Source organism: Alligator sinensis, unplaced genomic scaffold, assembly GCF_000455745.1.
Source record: "Alligator sinensis unplaced genomic scaffold, ASM45574v1 scaffold108_1, whole genome shotgun sequence".
Taxonomy (NCBI): domain Eukaryota; kingdom Metazoa; phylum Chordata; order Crocodylia; family Alligatoridae; genus Alligator; species Alligator sinensis.
Genome location: NW_005842110.1, coordinates 1,867,699 through 1,885,607, shown reverse-complemented (window position 1 = coordinate 1,885,607; position 17,909 = coordinate 1,867,699). Strand labels below are relative to the sequence as shown.

At 48.2% G+C, this 17,909-nt stretch overlaps 1 protein-coding gene across 4 annotated transcripts in view; it reads right to left on the bottom strand.

The window, feature by feature from the left end:
• Positions 1-17,909, bottom strand: part of TYRO3 (TYRO3 protein tyrosine kinase) — a 66,517-nt gene that overhangs the window by 28,372 nt on the left and 20,236 nt on the right. For all 4 annotated transcript variants that reach the window (XM_006024611.3, XM_025205307.1, XM_025205308.1 and 1 more), the window contains 3 exons: positions 15,935-16,112; positions 10,606-10,748; positions 7,395-7,539 (listed from right to left, as the gene is read on the bottom strand). In XM_006024611.3, coding sequence (XP_006024673.1) covers positions 7,395-7,539; positions 10,606-10,748; positions 15,935-16,112 — 466 coding nt within the window. The remainder of the gene's footprint in view (positions 1-7,394; positions 7,540-10,605; positions 10,749-15,934; positions 16,113-17,909) is intronic.

Genomic DNA, 17,909 nt, shown 5'->3' with positions numbered 1-17,909 from the left:
GAGGCATCCCTCCCCCCCCGCATGCCCTGCAGCCACTCACTCAGCCAGGGTGAGCCGCTGCTCATCTGGAGGCAGCACAGGAGCTCAGTCTCGCACTGGCCTCGCACCAGCTGGGCGAGCTGCGGGGCGGCATAGCCCCCACTCCCAGCGCCTTCTGCCTTTCGCCCAGCGCAGCCCTGGCCCTGCCCACCCTGCACAGATCCTGAGGCACACACCCCTGCCCCATGCCCTCCCAGACTAGTGGCAGGAGCAGTGGTGAGAGCCACTGGACAAGCCGCCACACAAGCAGCTCCCAGACAAGTCACCCCACCCCACCCCTACCCTGGGCAGCGCTTGCCCCAGCCCAGGTCCCAGCCCCAATCTCTCCCTCACTGTGGGGGCACTGATCTGCTTGATGAATACACTTCTAGACCCTTCATACCATTTGAATTGTATGTCTCTGAGATCCATAAGATTTTTTAACAGAAAGAAGAATTGATAATCTACTAAACAGGGGCAAATTAAAGTAGAAATATCAACTCCCGAGTTGGAATAAATAATGGATATGGGCTAATAGTCATCCTCTTGATAAAAAGCATTGAGTTAGAACTTTAGTGCCCATTTACCAGCACCCATATTTTGTGACGTTATTTAGACCATTCAGCATCTGATGACTCATGTCTGCTGCTTACAAAAGCTTATGCATTTCCCATTTATTTAGTCTATACAAGTGCAAATCTACCCTGGTTTCTGCCAGACCATCTACACCAGTCTCTAGGCACCCTTTTCCTTATTAGCTCCCTAATGAATCTGCTCTTTGAGAGAGGATGAAGAGGGATTAGAGATTTATAAATACAGCAGCTCTCTCTACCTCTGTTCACAAGTCTTCAGAGAAGCTGGATGTTCCTGCCAAATGATCGGAAGGGAAACAGTTAACAGTGCTAATGCAAATGGCCAACCCTGAAACCTAAAGATAAGGCCCCGCTGAGACCAACTTTTCTCCAAACTATTGTTTCAGTCTCTGTTTGCAGAGATTTGCGTCACATTCAGATAGTCTTTTTTTTCGCAGTCAGAAGGGCTAGAAACTAATCTTTCTTGTTTTAAAAGGAAGAAATCCTGTAGAAACTAATGGGACCATCAGAGATGTGTAGAAACAGGGAACGACCACCCAGCAGCTCAATGTGACCACTCTGCAAGATGGAAGGGAAACACTACTGCAAGCTATGACCATCCCCTTAGTTCTACCCAACTCCCAATCCAAACAGTGCCAACCTATACAAGGTACCTATATAGGCTTAGGGGTCGGGGGAAGAAGAGCCAACTAGCCAAAGAACCTGCCTATTTAGATCCCTATTTCCCACATAACTAGAGAGAAGCACTGAAGTCGAATAAGTTAGGTCCTCAAGAGATGCCTCCCTCACATCTCTCTCTAGAACATGCCTGAAGAAATGCTGTACAAGGCAAACAGAAGGCAATATTATACATGTGCTTATACGAGCATTTGAGGGCACTCTGGTATTGTGAAAACACTAGTTTGTATTAGCTTAACAGTTCTTTCATCCTGAGAACCTACAAGGAGTGCATCCTCTGAGCCCTGCTCAGCACATGATCATAGACATTATGAGTCAGAGAAACCTATTAGCTCATTCAGCTCATGTCCTTAAAGTGCAGGGCACAGGCCACTACCAAGGGTGCCTCTTAAAGCATTATGCATTCTTTGTGCCCACTTCCCCTGTCAGTGAAAGAGTTGCATAGAATCATAAAAAAGTAACGTGTGGAAGGGACCTCAAGAGGTAATCTAATCCAACCCCCTTCTCAGACCAGGACCATCTCCAGCTAGATCATCCCACCCAAAGCTTTGTCTAGCTGGGTCTTTAAAACCTTCAAGGATAGAGGTTCCATAAATTCTCTGGGTAGCCTGTTCCAATGCTTAACTACCCCCTCTTAGTGTGAAAGGGTTTCTTAACACTGAATCTAAACTTTTCTTGCTGGAACTTGAGATCATTGCTCCTTGTTTTGCCATCTGCCACCACTGAGAACAGTCTAGCTCCATCCTCTTTTAAACCCCCCTACAGGGTAGCTAAAGGCTGCTGTTAAATTCCTTTCAGTCTTCTCTTCTCCAGACTAAACAAGCCCACTTCCCTCAGCCTCTCCTCAGAAGTCATATTCCCCAGGCCCCCACTATTTTCACTGCCCTCTGCCGGGCTCTCTCCAATTTGTCCACATCCTTTCTGTACTGGGGAGCCCAAACTGTACACAGTGCTCCAGATGTGGTCTCACTAGTGCTGAATAGAGGGGAATAATCACTTCTCTTGATCTGCTGGCAATACTCCTACTAATGCAGCCTGGTATGCTGTTAGCCTTCTTGGTAACAAGGGCACACTGTTGGCTCATTTTCACTTATTGTCCACTGTAACCCCGAGGTCCTTTTTTGGAGAGCTGTTGCTTAGCCAGTCGGTCCCCAGCCTGTACCAGTGCGTGGGATTGTTTTGGCCTAAATGGAGGACTTTGCACTTGTCTTTGCTGAATCTCATGAGATTCTTTTTGGTCCAATCCTCCAATTTTTCTACATCTTTCTGAATCCTAGCCCTACGCTCCAGCATATCTACTACTCCCCCCCAGCGTGGTAACATCTGAAAATTTGCTAAGGATGCACTCTCTCTCATTTTCCAGGTGGTTGATAAGAATATGGAACAAAATCAGCCCCAGAACCAACCCCTGGGGCACTCCACTTGGTACTGGCTTCCAACTAGACATCAAGCTATTGATTACTGTCCTTTAAGCCAGACAATTCAGCCAGTTGTTTTTTTTTGTCTGTTTGTTTTTTTAATCTACCTTATAGTCTATTTATCCATCCGGTACTTCCTGAGCTTGCTTGCGAGAATGTTGTGGGAGACTATAAAAAGCCTTGCTAAAGTCAAGGTATATCATGCCCACTTATCTCTCCGAATCCACAGAGCCAGTCATCTCATCATAGAAGGCAACCAGGTTGGTCAGGCAAAACTTTCCCTTGGTAAATCCATGCAGGCTGTTCCTAATCACCTTCTCCAAATACTTGGAAATGGATTCCTTGAGGACCTGCTCCAAGTTTTTTTCCAGGGACTGAGGTGAGGCTGACCAGCCTGTAGTTCCCCAGATCCTCCTTCTTCCCTTTCTTAAAATGGACACTATATTTGCCCTTTTCCAATCTTCTGGGACCTCTCCCAATCACCACAAGTCTTCAGAAATAATGGTCTGAGGTTCTGCAATCACATCAGCCAACTCCCTGAGCACCCTTGGGTGCATTGTGTCCGGCTCCATGGACTTGTATGTGTCCAGCTTTAAATAGTCCTTAACCTGTTCTCACCACTGTAACCTGCTTACCTCCTTCCCAAACTGTGCTTCCAGGTGAAGTAGTCTGGGAGCTAACCTTACCTGTGAAGGCTAAAATAAAAAAAAGCACTGAGCAAGCATGTCAGCTTTTTTTGTCACTAGATTGCCTCCCTGATTCAGTAAGGGACCCACACTTTCCCTGACCTTCCTCTTGTTGCTGACATACTTGTAGAAACCCTTCATGTTATCCTTCACGTCACTTGGTAGCTGCAACTTTGGCCTTCCTGATTTCATCCCTGCATGCCTGAACAATACCCTTATATTCCTTCCTACTCATTTGTCCAAGTTTCCACTTGGAAGCTTACAGCCTCCTTTTTGTGTTTCCCATGTGAACAAAGCAGAGCTTAAGTTGCCTCACTGCAGTAACACAACTTACTATTTATATAAGCTTGGGTATCTCTACTGCTGTACTGGGAGACGGTCACAAACCACTCCTGGCATTTTACTGTGCAAAGTCTGCCCAGGGATAATTTGCTATTTTTGGAAAATAAGCAACTTTTCCACCAGATACAGGCTGGGACCAGAGGTTGATTATTTTTGCAACTCTCTATTTTAGGACCTATTAGTATTTCCATAACAAAGCTATATTTCCAGATGCTAATATCCATGGCTGCTTATGCTTGCTGTGGGCCAACCCTTGGCCAAAGCATAGATCAGGCAGAATTTTATGGTAAAGCAGTTTTTGAAACCAAACTAAACTAATTCTGGGTTCTTTTAGGGTTATCTTAGTCCATTTGAAAAGGATGCCATCCACTGGCAGTCTGTCAATTAAGAAGCAGCTAAACATTGCTTCAGGCACCACACCAGTGGCTGCTGCCAGTTTTGTTGAATTTCAGTAACATTTTCCAGGCCTTTAGGGTAATTCTTTCTCCTCCAGTGTTGTGGAAAAGACTTGTGCAAATAGTGAAGGCAAAATGACTGACTTGAGAGCAATGTCACCCACAACCTGCAGTGAAGAGCCAGCTGCACCTAACTTCATTCCAACTCAAGACCTATAATGAAGGTATAGATGACCTGTGACACTGACCTCTGTCATCCTGTGACACTGACCACATTTCTTTGGCCATGAAGGACCACAGCATTCATTATCAAATGGCTGTAAGAAGGGATACAACTGCCAGTAGAGTTCAGGATCAGTCTCAAATGTTGTTATTCCTTCACTTTTGTGATCACCAGATTGACACAACACATTTTGAATTATAACCAGTCAAGATTTTATTTTAAAATGGGGGGGAAGGGGGGGGGGGGGAAATCTATAAAAAAAAACAGAACAAACAACAATAGTGAAGCAGCATGCAGGAGATGACTGAAGCCAGTAAAAAACAAAGCTCTTTTTTGTCCTTTAAAAAAAACAACCACCTTGGACATCACTGTTCAGAACAGGCCTGTTGGCCCATTGCTTTGCATCCTGAACAGTGATTTACAGTCTGATGTGGGTGAAGAATGTCTTCAAAGCAGAACCTACACTGGTCAGCCCTTCTCATCTCACTGGGTCAGGTCTCCACTGTTAAGATCAATACCCCTTTGTGTAAAGGACTGGATGAGATGGAAGACAATGGAAAGACCTGTGGTTAGGTCTATTCTGTACTTACACCACTGTAATTTCACAGTATACCAGCCAAGGATGTGGCATGGTTGTATACTAGGGCTGCCCAACTTATTTGGCCCCACAGGTCAAATCCAGACTGCAGGGCAGCAGCCTGTCAGTATGGCTGTTGGAGCTACTGCACTGGTGTGGCCCTGGAATGCAGAGGGTGAACACCACTGCCGCTCACCCCTCCATTTCCTGTGATACCAGTTTGAGTCACCAGATGAGAGTCAAGATCCTGAATTTGGTGGTGGACAAAGGTGTGTGGGTATGAGCGGAGGCAGCATTCACCCCTGGGTTCTGGAGCTGTGCCAGTATGGTGGATCTAGTGGTTGTGCTGATAAGGCACAACTTAATCCTTCACTGAAACAACTGCATGGGTCACGTGGAGTCCACAGGCCACCGTATGGACAGTTTTGCTTTATACCATTGACATGCTGATTTACGCCAGTTATGGATCTGCTCCCCTGCAGCAATGATTTTGTCCCACATTTATACCAGTATAAAGGCCTGTCTACATTCAGAGTTGTAAAGGCTTAACTTAGAGCAAGGGTGTGCAATTATTTTGGCTGTCAGGACACTTAAGTTTTGGTGAGCTGTTGAGGGCCACACACAAAAGCTTTCAGAAAATATAAATTTTAACATGTTATAGAAAAAAATATTACTTGAGAAATCAAACACCTACTATAATATATTTAATTTTTTTTTTTTAATTGTTGTCTTGATTTATGTTTTTTTGAGTAGTGTATATATAGAAGCAATTGCATAATAGCTCAAAATAACATCTTACTCTTGTATATTGCGTGTGTGGGGACAGGGGAGGTGGACACACATGTGTGGTGGGGGTTGTATGCATATGTATGGGAGGCTGCCCTTGCACTAGGTCCTGGGAGCCAGCGGGGAGGTGGCAGTGGGGGGCAGGGGAAGGCAGAGGGTACATGCAACAGAGCTCCCCCAGCAATGCAGTGCAAGTATGGTCAGCCCTCTCCCCCACCCCTATCCAGCCCATGGCTGCCCCTCTAGTGCTCTGCATGGAACCAAGCCCTGCCTGCTCCCACCTGAGGTTGCCCACATCCCGCTCCCATCTATTCCTGCCCCACATCCACCAACAGCACCGCCCTGGCCCCAGCCCAGCCAACAAGAATAGCTTCCTGCTGGCCACCCAGGTACTGCTTGGTTCCCCATGCCTCCAGTGGCTCCTTCTCCTCCTGTCCTGGCTGCACTGCACTGCTCTGCCCATCTTCCACCCACAGGTGGCTGCTCATTGCGCTGGGTGGGTGGAAGGCAGCTGGGAGCTAAAGCTGGAGCCTCATGTACTGGGGCCAAGTCACAGAACTAAACAAGGCAGCAGCTTCCCCCCCCCCAACTCCTGGCTGGGCACATGGTGCCCTGCACGCATCCCTATGGCCACCGCTGCCACATCCCCTCATTACCTGCTGCCTGGAGCAATGCAGCAGGGGCAGGAGGAGGAGCCAAGCAGTACCCAGAGGCTGCAGCAGCAGTGGGAGCAGCTCCACTAGGAAGCCACGCATATTGGCCAGGGCTGTCAGCAGGCACAGGGTGGGTGCGGGCAGAAGCGCAGTGCAGGCTGCACCGGGTGGGGCTCAGCCCCATCCACAATGCCACAGGGGCAGCTGCAAGCCGGATACAATCAATTGATGGGGTGTATTTTTCCCATCCCTGACTTAGAGTATGGTCATCTAAACAACTTATAGCAGAGTAAAATGGGGTAGGACTTCCTCTGCATCAGTAATTCTATAGTGACTATTTATTTGCATGCCCTTATCCTGTAGGAAATGGTAACTAACAAGAGTTTTGTCCTCAGTGAAAGAGAGGTAAGTTACTGCAAGTTAGCTTTCACTTAGCAAGGGGTAAGAGCATGTACATGGGCTCCTACTATGGAATAGATGACATGTGGTAAAGCCCCAGTCCCTTTTTACTCCTTTGTAAATTGTTTCCACATCCACTGACTACATGCTGGATTGCAAAGATTTAATTTGATGTGTGATTTTAAATTGATTTGAATTCAGGGTCCACACAACTGTCTACACAAGAATTCTTTTGTTTCAAGTAAAATTGCTCAGGAACGACTTAAAACTCAATTAAGGGCAACCGGACAAGGCAGCACTGATTTAATTGAATTCATTACTAATGTGTATGGATAAGGCATAAGCAAGCAGCATCAGGCTCCCATCTTTCTCTCTCGTTCTGCTTCTCTTTTCCGTCCCTGTGCTGCCCACACAGCATCAGTTAAAGACAGGGCACAGCTGGGAGCTGTTTTGCTTATGCCACATCTTTAAGTAATCCCTAAGTCCATTTTTGTTTAAATGAAACACTCTGCATCTACAGCAGTTCTGCTCAACTAGAGATTCAGGCCCAGAGATTCCACTATTGCCATCTTAAAAGCTTATGCTTGTTATCAACAAATACAAAGCAAAATCATCCAGCTACTCACCTAAAACCTCTTGAGCTGCAACCACTAGAGGGTCACTCCAGGGTCCACACCCAGCGGAGTTCAGTATGCACACTCTGATGATGAGGTCTTTTAGAGGATTCCATGTTGTAAGATTGGCTGTTGTCTCCAGCACTATCATCTCTCCCTGAAAGCAGAAAACAAGAGTAGTCACCTATACTCAGAGGAACCTATTTTGGACTTGCCATCCCTGGAAATTGTTAAGAGCAAGTTAGATAGACACTTGGCTGGAATGGTTTAGCCAGGGATTGAACACAGGGCTGGATTAGATGACCTCATAAGGTCCCTTCCAGCCCTATTTTCTTATGATCCTATTTTTTTTTTTTAAAGCAGATCATTCTGTGCAGTTTAGAGTTAGGGCTGGGAATCGGGATTCCCGAGTTCTAGTTCTGGTTCCGCCACACTTCCTTAGGCCAGGGGTTGGTAACCTATGGCCTATGGGCCAGATTTGGCCCACATACACATGGCTTTGGCAACATTTGGCAGCTGGGGATGCCTTCTGCCAGTTGTGGCAGGGTCCTAGTGCCTGCCCTCTTCTGCCCCAGGGTGGGTCTTTCTGATCTGCAGCTGGAAAATGTTGCCTACCCTTGACTTAGGCCAAGAGCTATGGGCCTTTTTCGACCCAATGATCTCCTTGGAAAATGCCAACTCATACTTTTGACCCATCTTTTGACCACAGGGAAATATTTAATAAATTCTGTTGTAAACAACTTGGAAAGATCACAGTAGGTCAGAAGGTTTTTGACACTATAGGTTCCTATTTGAAATTTCTGGGCTGCTCCCTAAAGTCATGCATTGGTGCCTGCACAACTAACAGTGCCAATATTGTATAGCACTGTATCACCCTTAAAAGGATCTCAAGGCACACTGGGGTGCTGTTGCATCCTGACTGAGAATCATTACCTTAGGCTTCTCTTTCTACATTTTCCTTTCACTGTCTCTGAAAGGGCCAATATCTTCCTAGGTTGTAAGAATACTATGTAGCTTAGTTAAATATCTGGGATCTTTGCATGAAAGTTGCTACAGAAATGTGTTTTTACCCTTTTAAACCAGCACACAAAGCTGGTTTCAAATGCTGCAGAGACACTGCCTGTTTTCATGGAAGAGTAAGTTTCATTTGTTTTAATGTTGCTCAAATTCCAGGACAACATTCATGTTCAAGATTCACTTACAAAGACATGACCAAGGTACTGTCCATAATTTTATAGTTTCATAGTTGGTAGGGTCAGAAGGAAGCTGAGAAGATCATGAAGTCCGACCCCTTGCCATGGCAGGAAAAAGTACTAGGGTCAAACGACCCCAGTGAGGTGTTCGTCTAACTTCGTTTAAAAGATCCTTTTTACGTGCCTTACAACAGACACTTGAAAATCTGAAACCAGTTGGTTTCCAATATTGGGCCCAGTTTTCCACTCTCACTGATACAGTTCAGGAGAAGCCCCACTCAAGGCAACTGAACTCTACTGGGGTAAGACTAGTGCATGTGAGGGGAGAAATAGATCCATTTTCCTCTCCCTTTGTCTGCCATTATAGGGCTACTGGCAAAACAAATATAAACTTTAAGAAAAAACATCTGCTTGGGTTGAAAAGCTACCATAAATCATGTAAGCTTCAAAAGCAGGATCAATGAAAACTAAGTAATGGAGGCTGAATCTGGACCCAGACCCAACAGCTAGGGTCTACGCTAGGGGTAGGCAAAATGGCAGATCCATTTCCCAGATGCCCCTGCCTGCGCCGCTGCAGCTGGTTTCCATGGCGACCCCAGCAGTGGTGGCACCATGACAGTGAGGGGCCAGTTTCCAGAGACCAGGTCCCAGCAGCACTGACAGGGTGTACAGCAGAGCGGGGAGCTGCCCTGCGGCTGGGGCTGGCATTTTCCATACCCCTGCCCAGGGCACACAGGCAGAAGACTGCAGCTCTGCCCCAGCTCCGGACCACTGTCACCGCTGCACGATCCTAGCCCCAGAGCAGCTCCCCACCCAGCTGCATGCCCTGCCAGCACTGCTGGAGCCGGTCTCCATGGAAACCCTGGCCCCAAGCCGTCATGGTGCCACCACTGCTGGGGTCTCCATTGAAACCTACCACAGTGACACAGAAAGGTGCTGCTGGGCAATGGAGTCTGCCACTTTGTCCGCCCCTGGTCTATGCTCTAGTCAGCTGCAGGGATGCTGGCAGGGGCTGGGACAGCTGCAGTGGCTGTAGCAACTAGGCTGGCAGCAGCGGCAGTTGCCATGCATGTGCACCATTCTAAGTGTCCACTGCACATTATACTCCTGCTAGAGCCTGTCACCTCACCAGGGACCATTTGAACTGCCAAGAATCAAACAAATACAACGTGTTAAAGCTTTCTTCTAACTTAATTTGCAGTATAATGTGCATTGTTTAGATAATCACTGGCATTTAGGGGGAAAAATATCCGGCAAATCCCTCTGCTTGCTTCTCATGCTGGGGATTCTGGAGTGGGGAGCAGGCAGCTGCTGCTCCTCTCCCCTTCTGGTCTTCAGGGGAAAATGCTACCATCTCCACATATTAGGAAAAAAAAAAATTGGACTTCAACCAACCTTAAAAAGAGCAAGCAATCAGTCTGAAGGATGGTGCTTTACCCACCTGCCTTCTAATACAGCCACCAGCCTGGTTTATTCTCCCCCCCCACATGCACATACACAGCACGTCTGCACACAAAGAACTCTCACTAATTTCAAACAACTCTGTTTACCAATTTATTTTTGGACATCAAGCCATTTGGGGTGAGCAAAGAATACAGGGCTGAGCCCAAACACACTAAGCCAGATCCTTAGGTGGTGTCTATCTGCATAGGCCCAGCAAAATCCAGGGGGCAATTCTGGCTTACACCAGCTGAAAACCTAATCCACTGTTTGCATAGAGAAAGTAGCATAGCTGAGGAGGAGGGAGGGGCAAAAATAATGGGGAGGTGAGGAGGCGAGACCAGGACAGCAGTCCCAGGTGCTGCCTTTGGGGAGGTGTACGAAAGTAACTGCTGCCACAATGCTGTCTGGCTACGCCACCATTATCAGCACCACAGCAGCTGGTACTGCCTCATGCACCCTCACTGCCCTGCTGCATCTCTGGGAGAAAAATAATATGAGAGACAGGGTGGTCCAGAAACCTCAATTTTAACACTCCCAGTCAAAAGTCAGCTGCTAGTCTCTCCACTATTTATTTCTGAAACAGTTACCTGAGTGACATTGTCTTGACTCCACTCTAGCTTGTACCCCAGTAGATCTTCCTTCATCATTTCTGGCGCCACTCCTTCCCACTCCAAAATCAGGCTAGATTCTCCTTGGATGACATGGACATTTTGTGGGATACTGCTTGGAGCTAAAAATTGAGGATAGGGAGTTAATCATTCCACACAGATAAATACCCCTTGCACCCATGGGAACCATAAATTCATAGATTGTAAGGCCGGAAGGAACCTTGGGAGATCATCAGGTCCAGCCCCCCTGCACCAAGCAGGAAAGACAACTGGGGGTCAGGTGACCCCAGAAAGGCATGCGTCTAGTCTCCTCCTAAAGATTTCCAGGGTAGGTGATTGCACCACCTCCGGAGGGAACTTATTCCACAGTCAGGACATCCTGACCGTGAAGAAGTTTTTCCTAAAGTTGAACCTGAAATGGTCTTCCAGGAGTTTGTGGCCATTACTCCTAGTTTTCCCCTTGGGTGCCCTGGTGAACAGTTGCTCACTGACCCCTTGATGTAATCCCCTAGTGTAGCAGTAAGCCGCTACTAGGTCCCCTCTCAGCCTTCTTTTCTTCAGGCTGAAGAGTCCCAAATTCCTCAGCCTTTCCTCACATGACTTGCTTTATAAGACTCAGATCATACAGGTGGCTCTTCTTTGGACTCTCTCAAGCTTGTCCACGTCCTTGTTAAAGCGTGGCGCCCAGAACTGGACGCAGTACTACAGCTGTGCTCTCACCAGTGCTGAGTAGAGCGGAAGAATCACCTCCTTGGTTTTGCTGGAGATGCATATCAGAGTATTATTTGCCCTACTGCCTACAGCATCGCACTGCTGACTGATATTCATACTGTATTGAGCCGTATACTCATATGCCCAGATCACCCCTTCCATGGAAACATACAAGAGGTGAGTCGGGGTGCAAAAAGGGTTTGTTTCTAGTTCTTCTACTGAGCAAGCTGACTTTTGCTCCTGCCCCTCACTCCTACAGAGGAAGCAGACAGTGAGCTCACCATCCCACAGGCAACACAGGCTCTACAGTAGCTACTGCCCCCGCTCTCCCCAAGACCAAGTACACAGTGTTTGTCATAGGAGACTCCATCCCGAGTTGGACTGAGGAGGCAATCTGTCGCTCCGACCCCTTAGCCCAGGAAGTCTGCTGCTTCCCGGGAGCCCGCATCCGAGACATTGTGGAGCAGATCCCTAAACTCCTCCAGCCCACTGACCACTATCCCATGCTCCTTATCCATGTGGGCACCAATGACACGGCTCAGAGCAATCCCAGCCAGGTCACAAGGTGCTACAGGGATTTGGGAGCGGGGCTAAAAGGTCTGGGGGTGTAGGTGGTGTTTTCTTTGATCCTCCCAGTCTTGGGCTATGGGCTGAGGAGGGAGAGGAGGATTGAGGTAGTGAACCAAAGACTGTGGCGCTGGTGTCATCGGGAAGGCTTTGGCTTCCATGACCACAGTCCGCTCTTTGGTGAGAGAGGCAGTACGGCCCCCACCTCTCTCCATTGTGGAGGAGGCTCTTCTCAGCCAGACTGGCTGACCTGCTCCACCGGGCTTTAAATTAAGCCCGCCGGAGGATGTGGGGGACTACTGCCACCAATGGCCTGCTGAGCAACCCTTGCAAAGCCAGTGGACCTAGCCATTTAAGGGAGCCCACCCCTGGATCAATCTGTGGCCAAGGCAAGGGCCCCAAGGCGACACTTGCCTGCCTGTACACGAATGCCAGGAGCTTGGGGAATAAGCAGGAGGAACTTGTCCTCCTGCTTAACACAAATAATTACATCATAGGGATAACGGAAACCTGGTGGGACTCCACCCATGACTGGACCATGGGAATAGACATCTATACCCTGTAAAGGAGAGATTGAGTACACAAAAGGGGTGGGGGTGTACCTCTCTATGTCAAGGAGAGCTACACGTCCCTGCAAGCTGATGCTGGCAACTAGGGCAGACAACTGGAAACCCTCTTGGTTAAAATCTGTGGGGAACACGGTACAGGGGACACGATGGTGGGAGTCTACTACAGACCTCCCACCCAAAGTCAAGAGCTTGACCAGGAGTTTGCCAGGGAATTGGCTGAGGCTGCATGCTCCCAGTCCATGGTTGTCGTGGGAGACTTCAACTACCCTGACATTTTATGGGAAGAGTGCTTGGTTAAAACCGAGCGGTTGCAAAGCTTCCTCTCATGTGTGGATGACCTCTATCTGACCCAAGAAGTCTACGAGCCAACGAGAGGTAAAGCGCTGCTTGACCTGATACTGGCAACCGGGGATGACCTAATCAGCAACTTAATGATCGATGGGAAGCTGGGCGACAGCAACCACGAGCTGATCACCTTCACCATCCACTGTAAAACTGGCAAGTCATTCAGCAATACAGAAGTCCTTGACTTTAGGAAAGCTCACTTTGACAAGCTCAGGAAGCTTGTCGGTGAGGCCCTAAGGGACCACAACCCTAAGGGAAGGGGAGTTCAGGAAGAGTGGTTGCTCCTCAAGGGAGCGATCCTTGATGCACAAGCTCAGGCTATTCCGTCTCGGAGGAAAGGCAGCAAAAGGGCTCAGCAGCCCCCTTGGCTCTCCAAGGAACTAGCGGATCTCCTGCGGCTAAAAAGAAAGACCTACAAAGGGATCCACCTCCAAGGAAGAATATTCTGCACTGGTCCGGTCCTGCAGGGAGCAAACCAGGAAAGCCAAGGCTGCGACAGAACTCCAGCTAGCTACAAGTATCAAGGACAATAAAAACTCCTTTTTCAGATATGTGGGGAGCCAGGGGAAAACCAAGGGCAACACTGGACCCCTGCTAAGCCAGATGGGACAACTGACACCCAAGAAAAAACCAACCTATTAAATGGGTACTTTGCGTCGGTCTTCCACCAGTCCCATGGGACACCCATGCCCATTACAAGACAGGGAGGCCTGGGTGAGGGAGATTCCCTGCCCTCCATCAATGCTGACCTCATGAAGGAACACCTTGAGAGGCTGGACACCTTCAAGTCAGCCAGCCCTGACAGTTTACACCCCAGGGTACTCGGGGAGCTGGCTAGCATCATAGTCCAGCCCCTGGCACGGATCTTCAAGAACTCCTGCCACTCTGGTGAAGTGTCCAAAGATTGGAAGAAGGCCAATGTGGTGCCTACCTTCAAGAAAGGGAGGAAAGTGGATCCGGCCAACTACAGGCCCATCAGCCTGACCTCTACCCTGGGCAAGGTCTTGGAAAAGATTATCAAGGAGGCCATCCTTAACAGACTAGCTGACGGCAATATCCTGAGGGATACCCAGGATGGGTTTGTTGTGGGTAGATCTTGCTTGGCCAATCTCATTTCCTTCTATGACCAGGTGACCTATCACCTGGACAAGGGAGAGGAGATTGATGTCATATATCGACTTCAAAAAAAGCCTTCAATCTGGTATCCCATGATCCCCTCTTGGCAAAACTGGCCAACTGTGGCCTCGGGTCCACCACAATCCGCTGGCTGGGGAATTGGCTCCGTGGTCGGACCCAGAAGGTGGTGGTTGATGGAAGTCAATTGTCATGGTGCCCTGTGACTAGTGGGGTCCCCCAAGGCTCTGTCCTTGGACCTGTATTGTTCGACATCTTCAGTAATGATGTGGACACTGGAGTCAGAAGCAGACTGGCCAAGTTCGCCAACGATACCAAACTCTGGGGTAAATCATCCACACCTGAGGACAGGAGGGCGATCCAGGCTGACCGTCACAGGCTCAGCAAACGGGCAGATGAGAACCTGATGGTGTTTAACACCAAAAAATGCAAGTTCTCCACCTTGGGAAGAAAAACCTGCAGCACGCTTATAGGCTCAGCAGTACAACGCTGACTAGCACTACAGATGAAAAGGACTTGGGGGCCATGATTGAACATGAGCCTTCAATGTGATGCTGCGGCTCATAAAGTGACCAAAACGCTCAGATAGGCTGAGGAGCTATGGGGCTCATTAGCCTGGAAAAGCGCAGGCTCAGGGGCGATCTGATGGCCACCTATAAGTTCATCGGGGGTGTTCACCAGGATCTGGGGGAATGATTGTTCACCAGGGTGCCCCAAGGGATGACAAGGTCAAACGGTTATAAACTCCAGCAAGACCATTTCAGGCTGGACATAAGGAAGAATTTCTTTACTGTCCGAGCCGCCAAGGTCTGGAATTGCCTGCTATTGGAGGTGGTTCAAGCACCCACATTGAGCGCCTTCAAAAGAAATTTGGATGCTTATCTTGCTGGGATCCTATGACCCCAGCTGACTTCCTGCCCCTTGGGCAGGGGGCTGGACTCAATGATCTTCCGAGGTCCCTTCCAGTCCTAAAGTCTATGAAATCCTTTAAATAGCTCTACTCCTCATTTGCAAGACCCACACAGATCTCGGGGAACTACCAAGGCCCAGATCCATTCATACAGAAGTCCAATAGACTAACTTTTGGAGCCCCTTACATTGTCCACTACCATAAAAGACCTTCAAAAAAGTCATTATGTCTATTAGGCCTACCAGGCTAATGCAGTTATTGGAGAGTGAATCGGATTCTATTCTGTGTAATGTATCATTAGGGGTGTCAGCCATATTCCAGCAGCAGGTTTTTTCCTCCCAGTAATGATGTAAGAGGCAGAACAAATGTGCCAAATTCATCCCTGATATCACTCCATTTAAATCAACAAAATGACACCAAAATGAGTCACAAGGGTGATTTTGGAGTTTATAACTTTTACTGCTTGACTTGTACATTGGGCAAGTTTGACTTGTAAACAAATTACTGAATGAGTTTAAGTAGGAACTGCCAAGACATCATTTTACAGTCACTTTTCTGACAATAGCATGACTCACTTTGGGCATGTCTGTACAGCTAACCCACAAACACTTGCACCATAGCTGAGAAAATAAAGCTCCACCCACCTTTCTCCCCCCTTCTGGTGCACTAGTGAATAGCAGTAAGGCAGGACAGGTGGTTCAGGAGTGGCCTCGAAAGCTTTGAAGCAGCCCCAAGCACTCCAGGCCTGTACTCTGGCTCTCCCAATACAGAGAACCTGGGCTTGGCCCTGCCTGCCTAGCAGCCAATCTTTAGTGCACTGGAGCAGATGCGAGAAATGAGAAGGGCCTGTTTTTTCAGCAGCGATCCCATGAAGACATGTCCCTCAAGACAAATGAGAGCAAGATGGTAGGAGACCTTCAATGCAGCAAGCAAACTAATAATCTACAGGTTCCTTGCATTTCTGAATTAACAAGGTGTTCAGTGAAGAGAGTTAATGGTTCTTTCTGAGCTTTCAGGACCAATTTATTATAGAGTAAAATTATAATTTCAGCTTTTCCTGATATTTGCTTACCTAACCCCAGAGTCTGAAAATAAATCCAGTCTGTGAAAGGGGAGCTGCCCATTTCATTGGTGCACAGTACACGAACACTGTAATTGGTGGAGTGCTGTAATCCTTGTAAACCGTAGGCAAATGAAGGGACAGGAATCACTTCTGTTGAGATGTCTTGATCATCATGGGACTCCGCCACCTGTTTCAAGAGGGAAAGCATGTGGATGTATATTAGGATAACCAGTGTGACCAGCCAGTCTGTGCAATAGAAGAGGGAGCACTTTACACAAATGGTCAATATCTGATCCTATTGAGGATTTGGCAGCAACAGATGCTGAATCAGCAGCATAGTATATTTAAAAGGAACATTGCCAAATTTAAATTCATGAGCCATGTCCTTATTTAGTTTAATATGGCAGAGTTTCATTGACTCCAATGCTACTAATTATTTTACACCAGCTGAGAACATAGGTAAAAGATTCTAAAGTCTGAAGGCTATATTACAAACACATTAGATTGCTAGCACTGCAAAGAATTATACAAATCTTAAATTTTCTTGATGCCATGAATACTATCCATTAACTTTCTTCATTTATCTAAGCTAAGATAATGAAAACAGATCAGCTTCACTTCTGGCTATTGTCAGTTCCTAATCAATACCCCCTTCAAGATATCCTGATCTAGCACAACAATTTCCAAACTGTGGTACATGTACCCCCGGGGGTATGCAATACATCTCTGGGGGATATGCAGGAGAAATTGCATAATGGAGGGTTTAATTTTCATAATAATAATTGGCATTTAAGGGGTTAAAATATAAAATGTATGCTGGTAGGGGTCCATAGGCAGCTGGTAAATCTGGAAGGGGGTACGCAATAAGAAAAAGTTTGAAACCTCTGATGTAGCATAATGCCACTGGGGGGCAGATTGCAAACATCTCAAAGGCAGGTGTTTCGGCTTTAATTATGCAACTCTCTTGACTAAAATTAAAAAGAAATGTGGCATCATTTCTATTGGTCACACTTTTTTAAAACATGCATTCGTACAAAACCTGAATTTTGGTTCAGATTTGATCTGACAGTGTCCCTTTCTTAAGCAAACGCTGAGCCTCTCTTCCAACCCAATGATAGCAGGAATCTAGAGATATCGGATTGGCACGGTTAAAAGGAAAATTGACAGCATCTGAAATTTGCTTTTTTTGGGCCGATGTAGCTAATAATGTCACCCATAAACGGTGTGTGTGTGTGCACAATGGCAGCATGCACATGGCCAGGAAAATGCAGCCTGGCAGCTTGGAGAGCAGAGCAGAGCAGAGTCCAGCCGGTAAGTCTGTGGCAGGGAAGGGGCAAATCAAGGCCCCACAGTGAGGGAGGGAGTTGGGGTGGGGCTGGGGCATGGGACACAGCTGCAGGCAGCTCATCTGGGGGAGAGGGGGGCACATGCCCCCAGATTTGTGCGCAGGGTGAGGGTGGGGTACCCGCTGTGGGCTTGGAGCCAGGGGCTGCACCAGCCTCTTCTTGGTGGGGGGCTGGGCTGGAGCTGCACGCAGGGCGGGTAGCAGCAGCAATGCTGGGAGCAGGGGTTAGTCACCCCAAAATTCCCCATAGCCCCCCCTCCCAGCACCACTGCTGGCCTCCCCACCTCTGCCCACCCCAAATGCAGGCCCAGCCCAGCCCAGCCCACACCACCAGGAAGAGGCTGGCACAGTCCCTGGCTCTGAGCACACAGCAGGCAGCCTGCCCTTGTCCCGTGCACAAATCTGGGGGGCACATGCCCCCATGCCTCCCCCAGGGGTGTGCACAGCAGCAGGGAGCCACCCCCTCTCTCCAACTACCAGGACAAGCCACCCGTGGCTCCATCCCATGCCCTGCCCTGCCCGGGCAGTGCCTGCCCCTGCCACTGCCCCTCTCTCCCCCTCACCGTGGGGGGCCTTGATACACCCCTGCATGTCCCACAGACTTACCAGCCACATGCTGTTCTCAAAGACGCTAGGCTG